The 24,266-nt window shown below is 43.8% G+C and overlaps 1 protein-coding gene and 1 long non-coding RNA gene across 4 annotated transcripts in view; both read right to left on the bottom strand.

Annotated features, from left to right (window-relative positions):
• Positions 1–20,825, bottom strand: part of LOC115154204 (inactive peptidyl-prolyl cis-trans isomerase FKBP6-like) — a 48,829-nt gene extending 28,004 nt beyond the window's left edge. The window contains exons 1-9 of one of the 3 annotated variants that reach the window (XM_029700201.1): positions 19,559–20,825; positions 18,955–19,102; positions 18,756–18,809; positions 18,475–18,667; positions 12,766–12,885; positions 12,123–12,317; positions 11,646–11,755; positions 11,471–11,545; positions 6,580–6,850 (exon numbers count right to left, since the gene is read on the bottom strand). In XM_029700201.1, the coding sequence (XP_029556061.1) occupies positions 11,473–11,545; positions 11,646–11,755; positions 12,123–12,317; positions 12,766–12,885; positions 18,475–18,582 (606 nt within the window). In that variant the 5' untranslated portion in view covers positions 18,583–18,667; positions 18,756–18,809; positions 18,955–19,102; positions 19,559–20,825 and the 3' untranslated portion in view covers positions 6,580–6,850; positions 11,471–11,472. Of the gene's footprint in view, positions 1–6,579; positions 6,851–11,470; positions 11,546–11,645; positions 11,756–12,122; positions 12,318–12,765; positions 12,886–18,474; positions 18,668–18,755; positions 19,103–19,558 lie in introns of those variants that run through there. The other 2 variants (XM_029700202.1, XM_029700200.1) reach the window with 2 other exon arrangements.
• Positions 15,370–17,385, bottom strand: LOC115154206 (uncharacterized). Its single transcript, XR_003867842.1, has 2 exons — positions 16,970–17,385; positions 15,370–16,594 (listed from the first exon to the last, which is right to left on the bottom strand). It is a non-coding gene; the product is annotated as an uncharacterized LOC115154206 (long non-coding RNA).
• Positions 20,826–24,266: the final 3,441 nt, after the last annotated feature.

The following is a 24,266-nucleotide window of genomic DNA, read 5'->3' as shown; positions in this document are numbered from 1 at the left end:
ACCCGGCAAGCATGCCCCACGGTCAGCTAAGCAGAACAGGTGAACATTTAGGATAGATCTCGGGTCTAATTTGGCTTCTTCCCCTTCTTTCCTACCCCATCTACACACATCTGAAAACACAGGTAAAATCAATGACAGACACCCTACAGGAATTTACTTTCACTTGTCCAGTTCTTTCACACCAGTATAAATAAAGGAAACAAGATGAAGGTAGGAACGACTTAGACCATTCAGATGCACCTTTCAAGTTCCGCCATTGAATTCCTCAGTACTTGGGGAGTGGGCACCGCCAAGGCAAAACTGTGTGGCAGGAAGTGGAGGCAGTAAAAGCGGTCCTAGTGAAAGGTAGCCCTAGGCTATAGGATTTGGTAAGGTGAAGGGCTAAATAACCGTAGACATGGCTTCCACTCTACACTGCACGCACATCTTACCTCGAAGAACCACCTAGGCTCTTTAGGTTGGTCAGTGTTAAAAGAAAAATATCCACCGGACCACCGTCAAATCAAGCTCACAGCTCTTTCCAAAACATGATATGAATTTAGAAATAGGCCGACAAGTAAATTATAGTCAGATTGAAGCAATTCCTCGATTATGGCTTCTGAAACCATAATGCTAGGCATAGGATTCAAATATGGTCATAACCAAAGAGATTGATTTAATATTGCTGTCTGCATAATGAAACAGAAAATCTATCATTTTAACATTAATTTACTGAACAACTCCTAAAAGCTACTCCTGGTGCAGCGGAAACAGCAACGCCCATGCCTCTCCCACCTGAGGATGTGTCTTTTTCAGCCATCTATTTCCTGTGTTTGAGGGGTGGAAAATACACTTGTCACTTAAATCTCACTGGATTGACTGCTTCAATTTGACTCTTTTATACTGTTGCTTTTGCCTGTCGTTTTTTCCTGTTAACGTTACCACCACGGAAATGTTTGCAATGAACTGTCATGAACCCGGTAATTGCTGAAATGGGCTCAATGGAATACATCATCTTTCCTGTTGCATTTCTAAGAACGGTAAAGCTTCATAAGGGATTTAACACACTCTTGACACTTATATCACAACAAAGAAGAAATATAACTTTATTTTGATCTACAAGCATGTTGATTTTTAATCAAGGGTATCTGCTATTGACACACTTGTTGAATTATGCAAGAGAAACGTGACAACAGTAAAAAATGAAGCAGTATAGACAGTGCAGGTGAGTGCTGGTAAGGTAGACAGTGCAGGTGAGTGCTGGTAAGGTAGACAGTGCAGGTGAGTGCTGGTAAGGTAGACAGTGCAGGTGAGTGCTGGTAAGGTAGACAGAGCAGGTGAGAGCTGGTAGAGTAGACAGAGCAGGTGAGTGCTGGTAGGGTAGCCAGAGCAGGTGAGTGCTGGTAAAGTAGACAGAGCAGGTGAGTGCTGGTAGAGTAGGCAGAGCAGGTGAGAGCTGGTAGAGTAGACAGAGCAGGTGAGTGCTGGTAAGGTAGACAGAGCAGGTGAGTGCTGGTAAGGTAGACAGAGCAGGTGAGTGCTGGTAGGGTAGACAGAGCAGGTGAGTGCTGGTAGAGTAGACAGAGCAGGTGAGTGCTGGTGGGGTAGACAGAGCAGGTGAGTGCTGGTAGGGTAGACAGAGCAGGTGAGTGCTGGTAGAGTAGACAGAGCAGGTGAGAGCTGGTAGAGTAGACAGACCAGGTGAGTGCTGGTAGGGTAGACAGAGCAGGTGAGTGCTGGTAGGGTAGACAGAGCAGGTGAGTGCTGTTTGGGTAAACAGAGCAGGTGAGTGCTGGTAGGGTAGACAGAGCAGGTGAGTCCTGGTAAGGTAGACAGAGCAGGTGAGTGCTGGTAGGGTAGACAGAGCAGGTGAGTGCTGGTAGGGTAGACAGAGCAGGTGAGTGCTGGTAAGGTAGACAGAGCAGGTGAGTGCTGGTAGGGTAGACAGAGCATGTGAGTGCTGGTAGGGTAGACAGAGCAGGTGAGTGCTGGTAAGGTAGACAGAGCAGGTGAGTGCTGGTAAGGTAGACAGAGCAGGTGAGTGCTGGTAAGGTAGACAGAGCAGGTGAGTGCTGGTAAGGTAGACAGAGCAGGTGAGTGCTGGTAGGGTAGACAGAGCAGGTGAGTGCTGTTTGGGTAGACAGAGCAGGTGAGTGCTGTTTGGGTAGACAGAGCAGGTGAGTGCTGGTAAGGTAGACAGAGCAGGTGAGTGCTGGTAAGGTAGACAGAGCAGGTGAGTGCTGGTAAGGTAGACAGAGCAGGTGAGTGCTGGTAGGGTAGACAGAGCAGGTGAGTGCTGGTAAGGTAGACAGAGCAGGTGAGTCCTGGTAGGGTAGACAGAACAGGTGAGTGCTGGTAAGGTAGACAGAGCAGGTGAGTGCTGGTAGGGTAGACAGAGCAGGTGAGTGCTGGTAGGGTAGACAGAGCAGGTGAGTGCTGGTAGGGTAGACAGAGCAGGTGAGTGCTGGTAGGGTAGACAGAGCAGGTGAGTGCTGGTAGGGTAGACAGAGCAGGTGAGTGCTGGTAGGGTAGACAGAGCAGGTGAGTGCTGGTAGAGTAGACAGAGCAGGTGAGTGCTGGTAGGGTAGACAGAGCAGGAAAGTGCTGGTAGGGTAGACAGAGCAGGTGAGTGCTGGTAAGGTAGACAGAGCAGGTGAGTGCTGGTAGGGTAGACAGAGCAGGTGAGTGCTGGTAGGGTAGACAGAGCAGGTGAGTGCTGGTAGGGTAGACAGAGCAGGTGAGTGCTGGTAAGGTAGACAGAGCAGGTGAGTGCTGGTAGGGTAGACAGAGCAGGTGAGTGCTGTTTGGGTAGACAGAGCAGGTGAGTGCTGTTTGGGTAGACAGAGCAGGTGAGTGCTGGTAAGGTAGACAGAGCAGGTGAGTGCTGGTAGGGTAGACAGAGCAGGTGAGTGCTGGTAGGGTAGACAGAGCAGGTGAGTGCTGGTAAGGTAGACAGAGCAGGTGAGTGCTGGTAGGGTAGACAGAGCAGGTGAGTGCTGTTTGGGTAGACAGAGCAGGTGAGTGCTGTTTGGGTAGACAGAGCAGGTGAGTGCTGTTTGGGTAGACAGAGCAGGTGAGTGCTGGTAAGGTAGACAGAGCAGGTGAGTGCTGGTAGGGTAGACAGAACAGGTGAGTGCTGGTAAGGTAGACAGAGCAGGTGAGTGCTGGTAGGGTAGACAGAGCAGGTGAGTGCTGGTAGGGTAGACAGAGCAGGTGAGTGCTGGTAGGGTAGACAGAGCAGGTGAGTGCTGGTAGGGTAGACAGAGCAGGTGAGTGCTGGTAGGGTAGACAGAGCAGGTGAGTGCTGGTAGGGTAGACAGAGCAGGTGAGTGCTGGTAGGGTAGACAGAGCAGGTGAGTGCTGGTAGAGTAGACAGAGCAGGTGAGTGCTGGTAGGGTAGACAGAGCAGGAAAGTGCTGGTAGGGTAGACAGAGCAGGTGAGTGCTGGTAAGGTAGACAGAGCAGGTGAGTGCTGGTAGGGTAGACAGAGCAGGTGAGTGCTGGTAGGGTAGACAGAGCAGGTGAGTGCTGGTAAGGTAGACAGAGCAGGTGAGTGCTGTTTGGGTAGACAGAGCAGGTGAGTGCTGTTTGGGTAGACAGAGCAGGTGAGTGCTGTTTGGGTAGACAGAGCAGGTGAGTGCTGGTAAGGTAGACAGAGCAGGTGAGTGCTGTTTGGGTAGACAGAGCAGGTGAGTGCTGGTAAGGTAGACAGAGCAGGTGAGTGCTGGTAAGGTAGACAGAGCAGGTGAGTGCTGTTTGGGTAGACAGAGCAGGTGAGTGCTGTTTGGGTAGACAGAGCAGGTGAGTGCTGTTTGGGTAGACAGAGCAGGTGAGTGCTGGTAAGGTAGACAGAGCAGGTGAGTGCTGTTTGGGTAGACAGAGCAGGTGAGTGCTGGTAAGGTAGACAGAGCAGGTGAGTGCTGGTAAGGTAGACAGAGCAGGTGAGTGCTGGTAAGGTAGACAGAGCAGGTGAGTGCTGGTAAGGTAGACAGAGCAGGTGAGTGCTGGTAGGGTAGACAGAGCAGGTGAGTGCTGTTTGGGTAGACAGAGCAGGTGAGTGCTGTTTGGGTAGACAGAGCAGGTGAGTGCTGGTAAGGTAGACAGAGCAGGTGAGTGCTGGTAAGGTAGACAGAGCAGGTGAGTGCTGGTAAGGTAGACAGAGCAGGTGAGTGCTGGTAGGGTAGACAGAGCAGGTGAGTGCTGGTAAGGTAGACAGAGCAGGTGAGTCCTGGTAGGGTAGACAGAACAGGTGAGTGCTGGTAAGGTAGACAGAGCAGGTGAGTGCTGGTAGGGTAGACAGAGCAGGTGAGTGCTGGTAGGGTAGACAGAGCAGGTGAGTGCTGGTAGGGTAGACAGAGCAGGTGAGTGCTGGTAGGGTAGACAGAGCAGGTGAGTGCTGGTAGGGTAGACAGAGCAGGTGAGTGCTGGTAGGGTAGACAGAGCAGGTGAGTGCTGGTAGAGTAGACAGAGCAGGTGAGTGCTGGTAGGGTAGACAGAGCAGGAAAGTGCTGGTAGGGTAGACAGAGCAGGTGAGTGCTGGTAAGGTAGACAGAGCAGGTGAGTGCTGGTAGGGTAGACAGAGCAGGTGAGTGCTGGTAGGGTAGACAGAGCAGGTGAGTGCTGGTAAGGTAGACAGAGCAGGTGAGTGCTGGTAGGGTAGACAGAGCAGGTGAGTGCTGTTTGGGTAGACAGAGCAGGTGAGTGCTGTTTGGGTAGACAGAGCAGGTGAGTGCTGGTAAGGTAGACAGAGCAGGTGAGTGCTGGTAGGGTAGACAGAGCAGGTGAGTGCTGGTAGGGTAGACAGAGCAGGTGAGTGCTGGTAAGGTAGACAGAGCAGGTGAGTGCTGGTAGGGTAGACAGAGCAGGTGAGTGCTGTTTGGGTAGACAGAGCAGGTGAGTGCTGTTTGGGTAGACAGAGCAGGTGAGTGCTGGTAAGGTAGACAGAGCAGGTGAGTGCTGGTAGGGTAGACAGAACAGGTGAGTGCTGGTAAGGTAGACAGAGCAGGTGAGTGCTGGTAGGGTAGACAGAGCAGGTGAGTGCTGGTAGGGTAGACAGAGCAGGTGAGTGCTGGTAGGGTAGACAGAGCAGGTGAGTGCTGGTAGGGTAGACAGAGCAGGTGAGTGCTGGTAGGGTAGACAGAGCAGGTGAGTGCTGGTAGGGTAGACAGAGCAGGTGAGTGCTGGTAGAGTAGACAGAGCAGGTGAGTGCTGGTAGGGTAGACAGAGCAGGAAAGTGCTGGTAGGGTAGACAGAGCAGGTGAGTGCTGGTAAGGTAGACAGAGCAGGTGAGTGCTGGTAGGGTAGACAGAGCAGGTGAGTGCTGGTAGGGTAGACAGAGCAGGTGAGTGCTGGTAAGGTAGACAGAGCAGGTGAGTGCTGTTTGGGTAGACAGAGCAGGTGAGTGCTGTTTGGGTAGACAGAGCAGGTGAGTGCTGTTTGGGTAGACAGAGCAGGTGAGTGCTGGTAAGGTAGACAGAGCAGGTGAGTGCTGTTTGGGTAGACAGAGCAGGTGAGTGCTGTTTGGGTAGACAGAGCAGGTGAGTGCTGGTAAGGTAGACAGAGCAGGTGAGTGCTGGTAGGGTAGACAGAGCAGGTGAGTGCTGGTAAGGTAGACAGAGCAGGTGAGTGCTGGTAGGGTAGACAGAGCAGGTGAGTGCTGTTAAGGTAGACAGTGCAGGTGAGTGCTGGTAAGGTAGACAGAGCAGGTGAGTGCTGTTTGGGTAGACAGAGCAGGTGAGTGCTGGTAAGGTAGACAGAGCAGGTGAGTGCTGTTTGGGTAGACAGAGCAGGTGAGTGCTGGTAAGGTAGACAGAGCAGGTGAGTGCTGGTAGGGTAGACAGAGCAGGTGAGTGCTGTTTGGGTAGACAGAGCAGGTGAGTGCTGTTTGGGTAGACAGAGCAGAAGAGTGCTGTTTGGGTAGACAGAGCAGGTGAGTGCTGTTTGGGTAGACAGAGCAAGTGAGTGCTGTTTGGGTAGACAGAGCAGGTGAGTGCTGTTTGGGTAGACAGAGCAGGTGTTTGGTGGTAGGGTAGACAGAGCAGGTGAGTGCTGTTTGGGTAGACAGAGCAGGTGAGTGCTGTTTGGGTAGACAGAGCAGGTGAGTGCTGTTTGGGTAGACAGAGCAGGTGAGTGCTCTTTGGGTAGACAGAGCAGGTGAGTGCTGTTTGGGTAGACAGAGCAGGTGAGTGCTGTTTGGGTAGACAGAGCAGGTGTTTGGTGGTTGCAGCCTTTTATGTTAATGTATTAATATATGCAAATACACCCGGTGTATTTATGTGCAATAGTTCAGTCAATATCTAATGGATTACAACAATTCTAAAAGTTTGGAGTAGCTACGTCCAGTTTCCAACTGCTGCATTTATTCAAGTTGTTTTTAAAGCCTTAACAATTTTGATGTCTGTTGCTAGTTAAAGAGTTTGTCAATGGTATCAAGAGATTTAAACAAAGAGAAGTATATCAACTCTGCCTTGTAAAACCAGCATTTTATGGTATTCCAACTGGCTTCAATGAAATGTCCTTCAATACAGGTTTCGCCAGGAATGCTTTATCTGAAACTTGTTTGAATCACTGGAGAATATGTTTATTCAGACAAGACAATGGTATGTTTTGGAGAGGCTTTACTTCTTGAATATATCTCAATAAACAACAATGGCCCTTGAAAATATTATAACAAGATGAACAAACACATTTTTCATTATTAAGACATTTCACTGTGTCCCAACTGCAGTTGGATTTAGTGTACAGAATAGCTTTGTAAATGTTGGTACATAATGAACAAAAACTCTTGAAATCAAAGTGAATATATTTACATAATGTAGTAAGGCTTGTGTCAGTCTTCGGTGTTGACTTTAAGTTCTCCTTACACCATCACCTGCAACAGAATGTGAGTCCAAAATTTTGCTCCAGACATTGCTCCTCTCTCTCTATCTCTCCTGTCAGGCAAAAAGGGCAGATCCCACCTTGTGATACAGGGAGGATACCTCAGCAGAACTGGAGTGTCCTAAAGCTCTGTAGAACACCCAGAGCATGTAGGCAACATGATTCCCAAATTACACTCAGAAGCTTTTGATCTTGAGAGAGCGCTGCCACTTGAAGATGAGAGTCTGGAGTTTGGACCCTTGCATAGGCAAATATTTATGTACCTCTGGAAAAAACAGGTTCTGACAAATCACACTCAAGTTTCGGTCGATCATCCATTTGGGAACAGATGACTGCAATATCTCTGTGAGCTGCCAGTGTTGTTGCATCTTCCAATTCCACATGAAAACACGACTATACAAATATGCTAGATGATTGAACTGTCTTAGATGGGCACTGATGGCACTGCGTCTCTTATTAAGACAAAGTGAAATGGGGCAACTATGTGAACTGGATACAGATAGTTAGCAATGTATGTGGCAAACATCAATCAATGCTTTGAATCTGTTCATACGGCGCCCTCCTGTGGCTAGCACAGAAATACAAGGTTACCATCCAGCCTTTTTATGTGAGTAAAGTACATGTCGGATAAAGAAAAGTCACAACAGGTCTGATGTAAACAGAAAACGTGTCCCTAAACGTTTCAAATGTCGACAAAACAAAATACACTAGACAAGGTGGGCTCTCCGTGTTGGCAAAATTAATTATGCAAGAATTTTTCAAATGGTGTTGGAAATGCCTTTATGCGCAATGGACTTCTGTGGGCAAATGTTCACCTTCGACGGCCACTGGCACGCTGGAGAAGTGTGCTCTTCAAAGATTTATCCCTGTTTCAACAGTACTGGACAGATGGCAGACAGTGTAGTGTGTATGGCGTTGTGTGGGCAAGCGGTTTGCTGATGTTAACGTTGTGAACAGAGTGACCCATGGTGGCGGTGGGGTTATGGTATGGGCAGACATAAGCTATGGACAACGAACACAATTGCATTTTATCGATGGCAATTTGAATACACAGAGATACCGTGACAAGATCCTGAGACCCATTGTCATGCCATTCATCTGCCGCCATCACCTCATGGTTCAGCATGATAATGCACGCAAGGATCTGTACACAATTCCTGGAAACTGAAAATATCCGAGCTCTTCCATAGCCTGCATACTCAGACATGTTTGGGATGCTCTGGATCAACGTGTACGACAGAGTGTTCCAGTTCCAGCCAATATCCAGCAACTTCACACGGCCATTGAAGACGTGTGGGACAACATTCCACAGGCCACAATCAACAGCCTGATCACCTCTATGCGAAGGAAATGTGTTGTGCTGCATGAGGCATATCGTGCTCACACCTGATACTGACTGGTTTTCTGATCCACGCCCCTACCCTTTTAAGGTATCTGTGACCAACAGACGCATATTTGTATTCCCAGTCATGTGAAATCCATAGATTAGGGCCTAATGAATTTATTTCAATTGACGGACTTCCATATGTGAACTGTAACTCAGTAAAATCTTTGAAATTGTTGCTTGTTGCGTTGAGTGTAGTTGGGATGTGGTTAAATCATGGTGAATCAAATCATGCGAATCAAAATAATCATTTGTGAAACACGAACAGTAATTTTCATAGACTACCTTTGGGATTATGTGGCTGCAAAACTTGTTTTGTAGATACTTCAAATTGTATTGGGCATTTCATTTATGGGACATTGCAACTCAATAGATGCTAGTCAGCCTGCAAAGTAACTTCTAAGGTAAGATAAATATGACTAAACGAGAAAAGGTACATTTCCTGAAGAAAATATGTGTGCTTGCCTGCCTAAAAATATTTGTTAAAATGAATAATTCAAGCTGAATAGAAAGTGAAGCAGTTCGTCATAGTAAGAACAGGTCTGATTACTTAAGTATATACACTCGTTGGCCAGTTTATTTGGTACAACCGACTAGTACTGAGTTGTACCCCCCTTTGCTTCCAGAACAGTCGGAAATTCTTTGGGGCATGGAAACCTAACGTGTGCCAGGAAAACATTCCCTACACCATTACACCACCGCCACCAGCCTGTACCGCTGAACCAGGCAGGATGGGGCCATGGACTCATGCTGCTTATGCCAAATCCTGACTCTGCCATCAGCATGACATAAGCCTGTAATGCTGGAACCGGGACGCAACAGGAACTGGGATTCATTGGACCAGGTAAGGTTTTTCCACTCCTAAATTGTCCAATGTTGGTGATCGCCCACTGAAGCCGCTTCTTGTTTTTAGATGATAGGAGTGGAACCCGGTGTGGTCGTCTGCTGCAATAGCCCATCTGTGACAAGGACTGGCGAGTTGTGCGTTCCAAAATGACGTTCTGTACACCACTGTTGTACTGCGCCGTTATTTGCCTGTTTGTGGCCCGCCTGTTAGCTTGCACAATTCTTGCCATTCTCCTTCGACCTCTCAACAATGAGCTGTTTTAGCCCATAACACATTTAAAGTTGCTTAGGTCACTAATTTTTCCTATTCTAACGTTCAATCGAATAGTAACAGAATGCCTGGATGCCTGCTTTATATAGCAAGCCACGGCCACGTGACACAGTCTGTAGGGGCGAACCATTTTCGTGAACGGGGTGGTGTACCTAATAAACAGCCACTGAGTGTATTTCAACTAGCAAAGTTTTAGGCAATTAACTGTGCCTAAAACTCAGCTGGGACAGGCTTTCAAACTGTGGTCCCTGTGACTGTCATTCTAAAACCACTATAACAAAAGGCTAAAATCTCTTGGTAAGGTCGCTAGGTGTTGGTGGTGTAGTGGTGCCTAGAGAAGTGGGTATACTCTTAATTTTTCCAAAAATGTCCCAAACGGCCCACTCGGCAAAGGAAAGGCGACCTGTGTGAAAAATGATATGAGAAACAGTGGCATACACTCTGAATTACCTAAAAATATGAATCCCATATTGGTCTTTCACAGTCAGGCCAACCCAAGTTGTACTGTGCAAGTAGGCCAATAGTAGGCCTACTGTTGAAACAGATAAATGAGTCTGTCAACTGAGTCAGAAATCAGGTTTTTGTTCTCAAAGTCACTTTTTTATAGAACCCCCCCCCCCCAATTGTACGTAATAAGTCCATAACAATGCTTAAACCACAACAGGAGACCACTTTTGAGGTCTGCAAAAATTTAAGACATTTTTATTTGAGTGTAGTTACCCTTTAATTCATGTGCACAGGCACCTAGCACTGTTTGGTTAGTGGTGTTTCTGTAGCACGAGATGGAGTTTACAAAACAAATGGCCATTGGATTGAAGCAAATAATCATGATGTCATTCTGCCAGGTAGGCATATGCTACTTTGTAGCTAGTTAATATTTAATTGAGAAGGTTATTGGGAAAGCCTTTCCATCTACCAGAGTACAGTTAGGCCTATCATTAACATCGCTATATTTTTCCTGTTCCTTAATTGCTTGAAACTTGGACGTTTTACTTCATATTATGAGGCATGTCTTATCTTGCTTCAAAGTAGCCTATTGCCAAAATCCCACCATAGAAACGTGGAGGAAATTGTTTTACAAAGACTTCCTCATATGCTTTCTCCTTTTCTATTAGTTTTCTTTCTTTCATTGTCTAGCAGCAAAACACAAATTATCCTAGTCATATTATCAACCCATGATAGTTGTTGCATGTTTAGATCTCCCCTCTTTCTAAATTTCTAACAGATATTTCCATCTCTGTCCATGAAACCGCTCGCATGTGCGGTGCACATTCTAGAAAGGTGTTTTACTGCAATTTGCATTTTGGAACATTCAGGCATAGGCCTACTGCAGTGTGCACATTGTTATGTCTAAAATGTTAAGAAATATTAGTTTATCAACAGTTTAAACTAAACATTCTGATCTGTTCCATCAGCCTTATTAAATGATATGGCGTATACCTCTACTACACTACATTAAGACGCATCATGGGGATTAAGAAGTCAATATACGCAATTCTCAAAGAAAAATAAGTGGCTATGTGGCATATACCCTCCACTACCCCACTGGTTGTAAGGCTGGTCAGTATTTTTATAAGGGGTTCAAATTGTATTTCTTTATACACTGAATAAAAATATAAATGCAACATGTAAAGTGTTGGTCCCGTGTTTCATGAGGTGAAATAAAAAAATCCCAGATATGCTCCATACGCATAAAAAGCTTATTTCTCTCAAAATATATCCACTCTCTGTTAGTGAACATTTCTCCTTTGCCAAGATAATCCATCTACCTGACAGGTGTGGCATATCAAGAAGCTGATTAAACAGCATGAGGATTATTTCTGTCTTTAATAAAGCCCTTTTCTGGGGGGGAAATCATTCTGATTGGCTGGGCCTTGCTCCCCAGTGGGTGGGCCTATGCCCTTCAAGGCCCACCCATGCCTGCACCCCTGCCTGCACCCCTGCCCAGTCATGTGAAATCCATAGATTAGAGAATAATGAATTTATATCAACGGACTTATTTCCTTATATGAACTGTAACTCAGTAAAAACATTGAAATTGTTTCATGTTGCGTTTATATTTTTGTTCAGTATATATTTTATTTGCTTGCCTCAACTTTGTATAGCCTTACCATCACTTCTTCACAAAGTCTGCACACATCTTGAAGCACATTTCTTTCTCTTTGTCCAAATAGTCCTTGTAGCATCTGCACAAATAACAATAATGTAGTTGAAACAATGTGTCACTTGGGAAATAATCAATGAACGTCAATGAATAAACAATGAATGTCAGAAATATTATCTTACATGGCAAGCTTCCTCAGGAGATTGTTGATGTCGATGTCGAATGGTTTGTTGGCCTGAGCCATCGTGTGGTAATCCTGGGCTTTCTCATAGTCAAACAACTCCAAATAGGCCTGAGGAAAACCCTCTGGTTAAAACATCTGTGACTGTGATTCTTTCAACAAGTGAGCCATCACCAAACATGCAAATCTCAAATGTATGAAAATGGGAAGATGTATGCTTTAGAATCATTTTAAGATGCTAGTAAATGGGTAAATCTTCATAAAACATATGGTCCTAGCAAATGCACAACCTGTAAAAGTTTTTTTTAAAGAACATTTATGTCTGCCGTCAGATCCCTGTCTGCTCACCTATATTTAATATCCATAGCACAAACTATGATGCCAAAAACAATGACATATACTGTAGGCACACACACACACATGAACCCAGCTTATTGACAAGAATATGACTTCCCCCACCCTGAGGGTCTGACCTGACCTGACCACAGCGGAAGAGGGCCTTGGTGTTGGTGGGGTCGATCTCCAAGGCCTTGTGGCCGTACTCCAGGGCTTTCAGGGGCCTGTCCAGACGGAGCTGGGTCAGGGACAGGGACAGGGTGAGGTAGATGGGCAGCTGCACCGCTGCGATGCTCCTCTTCTCCTCCATCTCCCGATTCCCCAGCAGAGTCACCGCCTGATCAGACACATGGAGAGGTCATATGCAGAAAGAGTTATTTGATGTATTTATTTATATATCACATGCACACTTGCGTGCGGACACAGTAGGGCGTGCACACACTACACGCACTCACACACACTACACGCACTCACACACACTACACGCACTCACACACACTACACGCACTCACACACACTACACGCACTCACACACACTACACGCACTCACACAACAGTGTGCTTGTCAAATATTACACATGACAGTGAGTTTCTGACAATAAAATAAAATCTACAAAAACTCAATACTTATGAGAGGGAACCAGCATAACATCACAATCAGTCCTCTCATTCATTCACATACACTTGAAGTAATCCTTCATCATAAAATAATGCTGAAACTAAAATCAAGGGGCTCATTTGACGACATAACATTTAGGACATAAAACTTGTTTTTCTGACACTACCTGTTTGTAGCGATCTTTGGCATCCTCGAAGCGACTCTGGTTGAAGCAGTGGTTGCCAAAGCTGCGCTCTGTGTCGACCACATTGAAGAGCGTGGACAGAGGAACAGTGTTCTGCTCCTCCTGGAGGGAGAGAGGGGTTTAGGAAAGGTAAAAACAGGGGAGAGGGAGCCAACAAAATTACAACTAATCCCCAGATAGTAGTGAGAAGCATGACCAGAAATAGTCACTTCAGTCCAAGTAGAAAATGGCTTTATTCAACTCCATAACATATCTCAGCTCCTTCCACTGTATTTAATAAGGTAGGTTGACATTCTCTGTTACAACAACACCCTGGTCCGGGAGGTTATCACCATTAACCTTGAGGGAACTCTAACTAGTTTTGTCTGAGTCGAGTCGTGATATACAGCTAGGGCTCGGCGATATATAGATATATTTTTTTTTATGAGCGTTTATGTCCACTTGTTCTCATGTTGTCTTTTTAGTCTTGTCTCTTTTCCTAAGATCTCTTCTAGCTCTCTGACAAGTGTTTTCAACTCGCTATTTGCATTTCTGGTTTGGTCCAACAGAATGGGTCATATGGACACTGAAACACATTGAGACATTATTTTACTGTAATAGAGGAGAAGATAACCTTTCTAGCGATACCCTTTTTCATGTCTCAACTCCTCAAATTGTGTGCAGAGCAGACCCTACTAAAACAGGAGTATCAATAAACATAGATTCTGGTAAATTAATGCTCAGTTTGAATTTTAGCCAAAGACTGTTATACTAGCTGTCTAGTCTGTGTTTTATAAATGTGCAATGAGCCTAAAACCTAATTATATAAGGAATTGGCAACTTGTTCTCATTTTCAGAAATAAGGTAGGCTACTTGATTTCAACATCTGAACAAAGTGGACCAGCTAACATGCCGTTCAAACAATTGGAGACAGACAGAAGGGTGTGTTCATAATAATGAAACTGTAAAGCTACCTTGTTAGCTAGCAAATGGATACAAGTATGCTAAACTTGAAATATAAAGATTAGCTGGCTACTCACTAGCATGTGCAGGGATGCAAACTGGTGAGGGCCCAAAAAGGTGACACTTTTTTTTATTTGCACCGAAACATGCAAAAAATCCCTGCCAGAGGGAAATGCAGGTTTTAACTAATTAAACAACAAAGAATATATGATGTACATGCTCAGTCTGTGTGTCATTTTTTTAAGTGGTTAATGTGAAACAAACTCACAGCTAAAAAATGTAAAGAACGCAATCTAATGTTATTTGTTGCCTAGACTTTACTGCAAATGACACTCAATGTCTTGAGAAAAAAACAATACACTAATATTGCAGTTAGCCATGACAGCCTTTATAATAGAACGCTTGTGACCACACACATCTAAATATTGCACTTGGGAAAAAAACATCTTAAAGTAGAAATAGAATGAAACAAACAGGCATTCTATTTTTGCTCTATTATAGTGGCCACTATAGTAGACATCGATCAAGTGCACAAGGCTACACGTGCAAAAATAACGTTCACCGGGTAAAAAAATTGAATTATCCCCCCTCACTTGCACACAAGTTGTACTGTCAAGTTCAACACAAAAGCAATATCTTTGGGCTACACTGCAGGTTATTACATTGTACACTTTCTGCCTGTTGACATCTGTTGTACAATGTTCTAGCCGCAGAGCATGAGACCCTTTATTGACATAATTGATCTCTTTCAGGCATAGAGTACACCTGGCATACCCCTTTTTATCCACTGTATTGGAAAAATGAGAAAGAGGGGAAGTGTGTGGTGTTCCTTTCACCTCTATAGTGGCATCGAGCTTAAGCCAGGCTACTTTTTTTTACCTTTATTTAACTAGGCAAGTCAGTTAAGATTTTTATTTACAATGATGCTTACACCAGCCAAACCCGCACGACTCTGGGCCAATAGGCTCTATGCATTATACCGCCTCCAACGTTCTAATTTACTTCCGATCGGGTTGATGACTTCCGGAGCGTGTTCTGCTATTGTTTTTATCATTAGCTTACTAGCTATCGTCGATGCATTTCTGACTGAAATAGTTCGCAATGACTACGTTTAAATTACAGCCCCGTGAAGGAGGTGCTAATGAACATTGTTCAGTGCCTCTGTGTTCAGTTTCTTTCAAATTGAATGGTATTGTGAGCTTCCATCGTTTCCCGGTCGATGTAGAGCTCAGAAAAAGGTGGTTGGTGGCAGTACGTCGAGACAATTTTGTTGTCACCAAACACCTTTTCTGTTTCATTACAGAAAAGGTGTGTAGTACACATTTCGTCGAAAGTGACTTTGTTGCGGGAAGAATTGGGGGGCGACAATACCTAAAAAAGAGGTGTTGTTCCTACTGTCTTCGCGTGGAACTGGCACATTCAAAAGAGACCTGGTGTTTGGGGAAGATGACTGAAACCTCCTGCTCCGACTGAGAGGGATGAAGATCAAGGTGCGCTGCCTGCCTGTGGACTGTGCCGTCTCTGATCCGGTCCAGAGCATGGGCCAAGCCAGTGTAAATGTGTTTATTTGCTAGTAGCAAAATAATAATTTGTTTATCTACGACATGTACCAATCATTTGTGTTGTAGTGAATATCAGTTTGTGTGGAGCTTGTATTGGCTTTAATTAGGCAATGAGTTACAGGGGTGGGGGAAAGAAATCAAGTAAACACAGAATAGCCAGAATGCAAGATTGAATACAATGTTAGAGATGTGTAATTGATTAACTGAACTGTTGAACATTTGCTGAAATAATTAATTTTTTTTAACAAATCTATTCTACTGTAGATTTCTTCACAAGAACATCAATACTTATTTTTCATAAAACCACTGAACTTGGCACCCATGCAGGGCATCCATTCAGGTGCGAGATAGACACTTCTGCAAGTAGTGGTAAAAATACAAGTGGTCAACCTTCTCTCTTATAGTTTTTGAAACCTGTAGATCTGTATATATCCTTTCAACTAGGATGTCCTCCTGTGCACAGATGACAAAGTCACACCACCTACAACCTGTGATAAGGATTTGACCTTGCACCTGCCAGTAGTAAGCATGAGATCTCTTCAACTTCAGCTCTCCATTCTGTATCTTCAGGTAAGGGCAGTCAACATAACTTGGTAAATTTGGGCACTTGACCTCTAAGAGTCCAAAGTGTGGTCTCACACTGGGATCAAATATGATTCCATCTGGAGAGGATCCTAACCACGGAGCATCTGGGTGCACTACGAAGCCACACGGAAAGAAGTTAACATTCTTCAGTGTGCGGTACTCCTGTACAGCCACTGGCTCCATGGCTAGCCCCCTCTTCATCTCCATGGTCTGCATACCAGATCCCTTGAACATCCGCTCAGCTAGGAGGTCAGCTGAAGTCTCCCCGGACATGGCAAACCTCTTGGAAACGAGAGGATGTTATTCTCATTTTCCTGAGCTGATGCCATTCCGGGCTGCTGCTCTGCTCCCTTGTAGCAACCTCGACTTTGTGTGACATCTCGTTGGTTGTCTCTAATGCCTTGAGGTGGAACTGCTCCTGATGGCTAAGGACGTAAGCTCACTGGGAAGCCTGAAGCCTGTAGCCATCTAATGGAAGTATTGGTGGAGAAGTGGCATCGGCAATCTTCACAATTTCACGGGTCTTTGGCTGTGGAAGCTGATAGGACAGAACACTGCCGGCTTGCACTGGCCCAAAGGCGGACTCAACCAGGGGCACGTCAGCTGACATTTCCATTGTTGTCACAAGAGGGGCAGTAAGTGGAGAAAAGTTGGCATACGTTTCTGAGACGTAGAGGTCCATGTCAGGTATGTATCCATTGAGTGCTTTGTAGAGAGAACTTCTGCAAAACATTTGAAAACCTTAACATCAGGTTGGAGAGATTACTATGACAAAGACTCATGTAACTTTTCCAGAAACAGCACAAGCCCGAAAGTTCAAATAAAATGAATTAAAATATACAGATTTATAGATTATATATTTACCCCCAGGCTTTGTCCCAAACATTTGTCATTATCATCTGGATACAATCACAAGAAAATGTTTTCTAAATGTTTCCATTCTAGGAACCTCCAACTTCCCTTATTCCATCAGCACACAAGTTAGTAGGTTTACGGAACTCTAACCCATCAACCGGACCTGGTTTCACACCCTAATTAACAAGGATTTACTGTTACATAGGCTGAATACTTTTTTTTATGGATATGGATAGACTCACAAATGTTCTTGGCTTGTGCCAATGCTGTTCTGTCTCTGTGCAGCTGTGAACTGGTGGTGCAGCAGGAATGTTTAGTTGAGAGTAGTGGGCTGTCTGGTAAAGAAGGGCCACCAGATGATTGCACAGAGCACTTCCTGCAACACAGGAGCAGTGGCTTTGGACCACTATCACTGGTTCGGAGTGCTTTAACACCATCTGTGAAGTGACTGAAGTGAGAAACAAGAATGATGCGGCCCCCGTAACCACATATTGTAGAGGGAAAACATTAGTTCACAGATAGTAGTTAGTTCGTTTGCTAGTTAACATTTCACAGATTGCCAGGGTCCAGTAAGCAACTAACGCGTTATAGCTTGAGGAACAGCAAGGAGTCGTAACGTTATACCAGTTAAATTAATACTATAGCGAATTGGTTAGGTCACTAATGTAAGCTCATCTGATGTTGTAACGTTAGCTGTCTGACTTTATTGACCAGCTCATTTTCACACCATAAACTCAATTATTTGATCAGTTAAGTTGGCTAATGTTGCTCAACATTTCTCGGGCTAGTTAACGGAGAATTTGATCCAGCTAGCAAGATAGCGTTACTTAACAATGCTAATACTAGTACTTGTTCCACCACACTTTCTCCCTCACCTCAAACTGTCCAAATGCCAGTTGTTTTTCGGTTACAGCTCATGAACTACGCTTCATCACCTTCCCACCCCCGTCTCCGTGGTCAGGCTTTTCACCTACCTCTCCGTTATCGTTCAGGAGACGCGCTGCTGTAAATGGCAAACTGCCTTTCTACTCTCTGCTGTCTTTCCAGAGCACGCACTGATGCTGTAACTAGCAAATTGGTTGTCTCTTCTCTCTTCAGTAGCGTGCTGCATTCTGCTGTTATGTGAACAATTGGCTGAGCCTTGGATACAGCCAGTATTGCCCCAAACGCGCATCACTCGTTCGCTTACAGCTAGTAGTGTGATCCAAAGCTCCCTCCCAAACATTTCTCATCGGATCTACATGAATCACATAGGTCGCCTATTTTGAATTCAAAACTGCGAATTTCACCGAAAGGTGACTAGCTTGCATCCCTGCATGTGGGATTGTGTTCGAGTGACTGTTTATGAGACCTGTGTTAATTTTCTATAATGACTGCTACAAGAAGTTAGTCATTATTAGTGAATGTGCATTACACATGGTTCTGGTTAAATTTGTAACAAAAAGGGCATTTTCATCTGAGAAACTTGAATGCCAGATCAGTGATTATTGCAGAAAAGCAGGTTAAACTATTTTGAAAAAATAATTACATTATTAGTGAGTGTTATGGTTGTGGAAGGCTTCAATTTAGCCTTGGTATAAATTTGGTATTTGACCTTTAATTGTACAACAAAGCTTATTTAGAGAAACATTTTTAAATATCTAGGTATATGGTGAATCACCCATAATTAGAAACATTTTTAATAAAATTGCCGATATTGCCCATCCCTAGATACAGCCCTGACTGAATAAGCCCCTAGTCTCCTCACCGAACTCATTGCGAAGAACTCATCCACTTGGGCTGAGTCAAGGAAATCGAGGACCTGCACCTCGTAGAGCACAGTGGCTACAGGAGGGATGAGTGGAGGGCAGCCCATCTCTCCATATGCATACGCAGGCAGGAAGAGAAAACTCTCCCTTCCTCATGGTCAGAATACCCAGCTCCAGGCCACATAGTCACGTCTGTAAGGTAAGGAGTGTGTATTAGTTGTTTATGAAGCCACATATGAAAACCAGTTACCTAAAGAGTAGGCTATACCTTATCTCTTACCTTACTTCAGGTGGCTGGTGGTCTCAAACGGTCAGTCAGAGTACTCCAGAAATCCTGAGAAATTAACTGAAGGAATATTAGCAGGTGTACAAATGGGCAATGTTATAAGAAAAAATGGTGGTGTCCCACTATGGTGTAATGTTGATACATATAATCGATTGCATTATGTCCCAATAAATATGCAATACATATACTTTACATTGTAAGGCATCCTAAAGATAGGAGTATTTTTAGAGGGTACTTGACACAGATGAATCTCTTGGCACTGGTGGGCCTTCTCCAGGTTGGACCACTTCCTTCTTGATCCCGCCATCGCCCAAGAGGTCCTGCATCTGCTGGAAAGGGCTCTGACAAGGATATAGAAAAGTTAACAACATTGATAACACTTACCTAATTTTTTTCAAACCTTTTTAAATGTGTTTGCAGAGGGGCACAAAGAAACAGTCTTGCCAAAACACAGTTTTATATCTTAGTTAGATAGCTAGTAAGTTGAAACGAAATTCTGCAAGGTGGGACGCGAAGCAAAAATAATTTTGCGTGACAGGTTCAAGTTCGCGAGGCTGCAGCATAGTGTCTTGGCTAGTTAGCTAGCTAGCAAAGGAGCAAATTATGGTCAAAAATGTGTATACATTGTAACCAGTTAGCAATACATTTTGGTTTATGAAACATCCCTATTAATATGATGGTGTAAAGTTGAGCAAATAATAGTTGTGTTAAAATGTTGACATCACATGTAACGTTAGGTTAACTAGCGAACATTAACTCGCTGCTGGCAATAGGCAGCCTCCCATCCATCTGTTTACCTGAGTACCTGCCATTAGCCGCTCATGGGGATCCAAAAACTGCTGAATTCTGGTCGACAGTCCATTTCCTGACATAATGTTGTCGAAAGATGATTGAACATTTAAATTGCACTAGCTAGCTATGATAATATAAAATTCTATGAATAATGACGTTTTAAAGGGCAGCGGTGCATTTTAGAACCCACAACCCAACCAAAGTGGTTAAACTGTTCCCGTTTAATTGAACCTTTAGAAACTGTGTGGTTGCATTACATGTTTTCGTGTTGAACGCAGGTATGGTCATTAGGTCACAGAACACCACGTGAGGTGCACTGACCTTTTGACATTATTCAATCAAAACTGGAAATCCACTAATGGTTAACATTAAAAACAACATACTGTTTCCCCTTTTGCACAATTCTTATTTTTCATGTTTCATTGGCATAACAGTCTATGGACATAGATAAGCCTACTGTACAAATTTAGTTTGTAAGTCTGTTGGAGTACTTTGACATTTTTATATTGATAAAAATATAATAAACAAAATATATGCACAAGAGCATCAATAGCATATAATACATTTTCAAAAATATGTTTTTCTGAATAATAAATGCTATGAGCTTCTGTTGTAGTTTTAAGAACTGATCCAGCATTTAGCTCATTTAGCCAATACCGCTGAACACATGTTTAAACTACAAAAGGCAATAGTCCATGCTAGTAATTTGACAAATGTACAACACACTCAAACATATTTAAAATTATACTGTGGCATGGGACTATTTTATACAATTTCACAGTTGTTTAAGATGAAGTTAAATCCTCAGCGTAAACCAAACACAAAGAATTTCACACATACGGTTATACTGTATATGAGTCATTCCAAGTGTTTTCAAACAGACTTTTGCCAGAGCAGTCTTCCTTTCGTTTCAAAAGAATGCATGCAAATCTCTCCATCAAAGTTTTACTTCATATGCTAATAATTAATCTTTTTCTCCCAGGGTGGGATAGTGCAGACTAATTTACCTGTTCTAATCTATTTACTCGTGGGAGTATTAAGCTTTTAGCGCAACACTCCATAGCAAGACATTTGCAAAAATGTTGACCATTCGAGCATCAAATATATGATAATTTTAGTCTGATAGTCTTCAAAATACGTCCATCATTTAAGAATAGTACATTGATTTGTCTTCAAAAATTCAAAAACACCTCCATTTTAAAGTCACCAATCACAAATTCAAATATCTACACTGTGGCTCAGTTGGTAGAGCATGGTGTTTGCAATGCCAGCATGGTGTGTGCAACGCCAGGGTTGTGGGTTCGATTCCCACGGGGAGCCAATACAAAAAAAAAAAAAAATGTATGCATTCACTACTGTAAGTCGCTCTGGATAAGAGCGTCTGCTAAATGACTAAAATGTAAAAATGTAAATGTACGCTCTTAGAAAAAAGGGTTCCAAAAGGGTTCTTCGACTATCCCCATAGGAAAACCCTTTTTGGTTCCAGGTAAAAATCATTTTTGGTTCCATGTAGAACCCTCTGTGGAAAGGGGTCAGCCGTAGAACCCTTTTAGGTTCTAGATAGTACCCTTTTCTAAGAATGTAGGTCCTCAGAAAACAATAACTATAGGACTCTCTGGGCAGAAAAGGGACACCAACATCCCAAACATTCATTACATTAAGGTTATATTTTATGCCTTTTGAGGCCAAAGTTCAAGTTCGCATTGAAATCCCATCAGAAAGAAGGCATTATATAGGAGGCTTTTCTTTAAATACTGTAATTAGTAGTCTGTCACACATTTGATATACTGTTAAGGGGATATATCAACAGACCTTGCCTTGCAAGTAAATCAGGTACTCAAGAAGCAGCAGTACTACCTACATTGTGTGCCAGGCTATACTGTATGTGGCAAATATGAGCTTTCTTTGTTGAAGAGTGTTCTGTAAGGGTAAAATATGTTGTTTGGAATGTTTAGATATTGGGTTGGCTTTAACTAAATGTATGCACACATTTTACAGTGGCTTGCAAAAGTATTCACCCCCCTTGGCATTTTCCCTATTTTGTTGCCTTACAACCTGGAATTAAAATGGATTTTTGTATCATTCGTATCATTTGATTTACACAACATGCCTACCACTTTAAAGATGCAAAATATTATTTTACTGTGAAACAAACAAGAAATAAGACTTGAGCGTGCATAACTATTCACCCCCCCCCCCCCCAAAAGTCAATACTTTGTAGAGCCACCTTTTGTAGCAATTACAGCTGCAAGTCTCTTGGGGTGTCTCTATAAGCTTGGTACATCTAGCCACTGGGATTTTTGCCCATTCTTCACAGCAAAACTGCTCCAGCTCCTTCAAGTTGGATGGGTTCCACTGGTGTACAGCAATCTTTAAGTCATACCACAGATTATCAATTGGATTGAGGTCTGGGCTTTGACTAGGCCATCCAAGACAATTAAATGTTTTCCCAGAAATTACTCGAGTGTTGCTTTAGCAGTATGCTTAGGGTCATTGTCCTGCTGGAAGGTGAACCTCCGTCCCAGTCTCAAATCTCTGGAAGACTGAAACAGGTTTCCCTCAAAAATGTCCCTGTATTTAGCACCATCCATCATTCCTTCAATTCTGACCAGTTTCCCAGTCCCTGCCAACTAAAAACATCCCCACAGCATGATGCGGCCAGCACCATGCTTCACTGTGGGGATGGTGTTCTCGGGGTGATGAGAGGTGTTGGGTTTGCGCCAGACATAGCGTTTTCCTTGATGGCCAAAAAGCTCAATTATAGTCTCATCTGACCAGAGTACATTCTTGCATATGTTTTGGGAGTCTCCCACCTTTTGGCGAACATCTTTAAGCAATGGCTTTTTCCTGACCACTCTTCCGTAAAGCCCAGCTCTGGAGTGTACGGCTTAAAGTGGTCCTATGGACAGATACTCCAATCTCTGCTGTGGAGCTTCACAGCTCCTTCAGGGTTACCTTTGGCCTCTTTGTTGCCTCTCTGATTAATGCCCTCCTTGCCTGATCTGTGAGTTTTGGTGGACATCCCTCTCTTGGCAGGTTTATTGTGGTGCCATATTCTTTCAATTTTTTAATAATGGATTTAAATGGTGCTCTGTGGGATGTTCAAAGTTTCTGATATTTTTTTAAACCCAACACCGATCTGTACTTCTCCACAATTTTGTCCCTGACTTGTTTGGAGAGCTCCTTGGTCTTCATGGTGCCACTTGCTTGGTGGCGCTCCTTGCTTAGTGGCATTGTAGACTCTGGGGCCTTTCTGAGATCAGGTGACAGATCATGTGACACTTAATCCAAGTCCACCCGTGTGCAATCTATCTAATTATGTGACTTCTGAAGGTAATTGGTTGCACCAGATCTTAATTAGGGGCTTCATAGCACTCAGTTTTTCACAATTCCTGACATTTAATCTTAAAAATTCCCTGTCTTAGGTCAGTTAGGATCAGCACTTTATTTTATGTGGTGAAATGTCAGAATAATAGTAGAGAGAATAACTTATTTCAGCTTTTATTTCTTTCAACACATTCCCAGTGAGTCAGAAGTTTACATACACTCAATTAGTATTTGGTAACATTGCCTTTAAATTGTTTAACTTGGGTCAAACGTTTTGGGTAGCCTTCCATAAGCTTCCCACAATAAGTTGGGTGAATTTTGGCCCATTCCTCCTGACAGGGCTGCTATAACTGAGTCAGGTTTGTAGGCCTCCATGCTCGCACACGCTTTTTCAGTTCTGCCCACACATTTTCTATAGGATTGAGGTCAGGGCTTTGTGATGGCCACTCCAATACCTTGACTTTGTTGTCCTTAAGCCATGTTGCCACAACTTTGGAAGAATGCTTGGGGTCATTGTCCATTTGGAAGACCCATTTGCGACCAAGCTTTAACTTCCTGACTGATGTCTTGAGATGTTGCTTCAATATATCCTTCCTCAGGATGCCATCTATTTTGTGAAGTGCACCAGTCCCTCCTGCAGCAAAGCACCCCCACAATATGGTGCTGCCACCCTCGTGCTTCATATTTGGGATGGTGTTCTTCGGCTTGCAAGCCTCCCCCTTTTTCCTCCAAACAAAATGGTCATTATGGCTACAGTTCTATTTTTTTTTTATCAGATCAGAGGACATTTCTCCAAAAGTACGATCTTCGTCCCCATGTGCAGTTGCAAAGCATAGTCTGGCTTTTTTTATGGCGGTTTTGGAGCAGTGGCTTCTTCCTTGCTGAGCAGCCTTTCAGGTTATGTCAATACAGGAATCGTTTTACTGTGGATATAGATAATTTTGTACCTGTCTCCTCCAGCATCTTCACAAGGTCCTTTGCTGTTGTTCTGGGATTGATTTGCACTTTTCGCACCAAAGTACATTCATCTCTAGGAGACAGAACGCGTCTCCTTCCTGAGCGGTATGACGGCTGCATGGTCCCATGGTGTTAATACTTGCTTACTATTGTTTGTACAGATGAACGTGGTACCTTCAGGCTTTTGGAAATTGCTCCCAAGGATTAACCACATTTACATTTTAGTCATTTAGCAGACGCTCTTATCCAGAGCGACTTACAGTAGTGAATGCATACATTTCTTTGTTTTCCGTACCGGACCCCCGTGGGAATCAAACCCACAACCCTGGCGTTGCAAACACCATGCTCTACCAACTGAGCCACACGGGACCACAACCAGACTTGTGGAGGTCTACAATTTGTTTTCTGAGGTCTTGGCTGATTTCTTTT

This window comes from Salmo trutta, chromosome 19 (assembly GCF_901001165.1).
Source record: "Salmo trutta chromosome 19, fSalTru1.1, whole genome shotgun sequence".
NCBI lineage: Eukaryota > Metazoa > Chordata > Actinopteri > Salmoniformes > Salmonidae > Salmo > Salmo trutta.
This window is presented reverse-complemented; position numbering and strand designations above follow the sequence as displayed.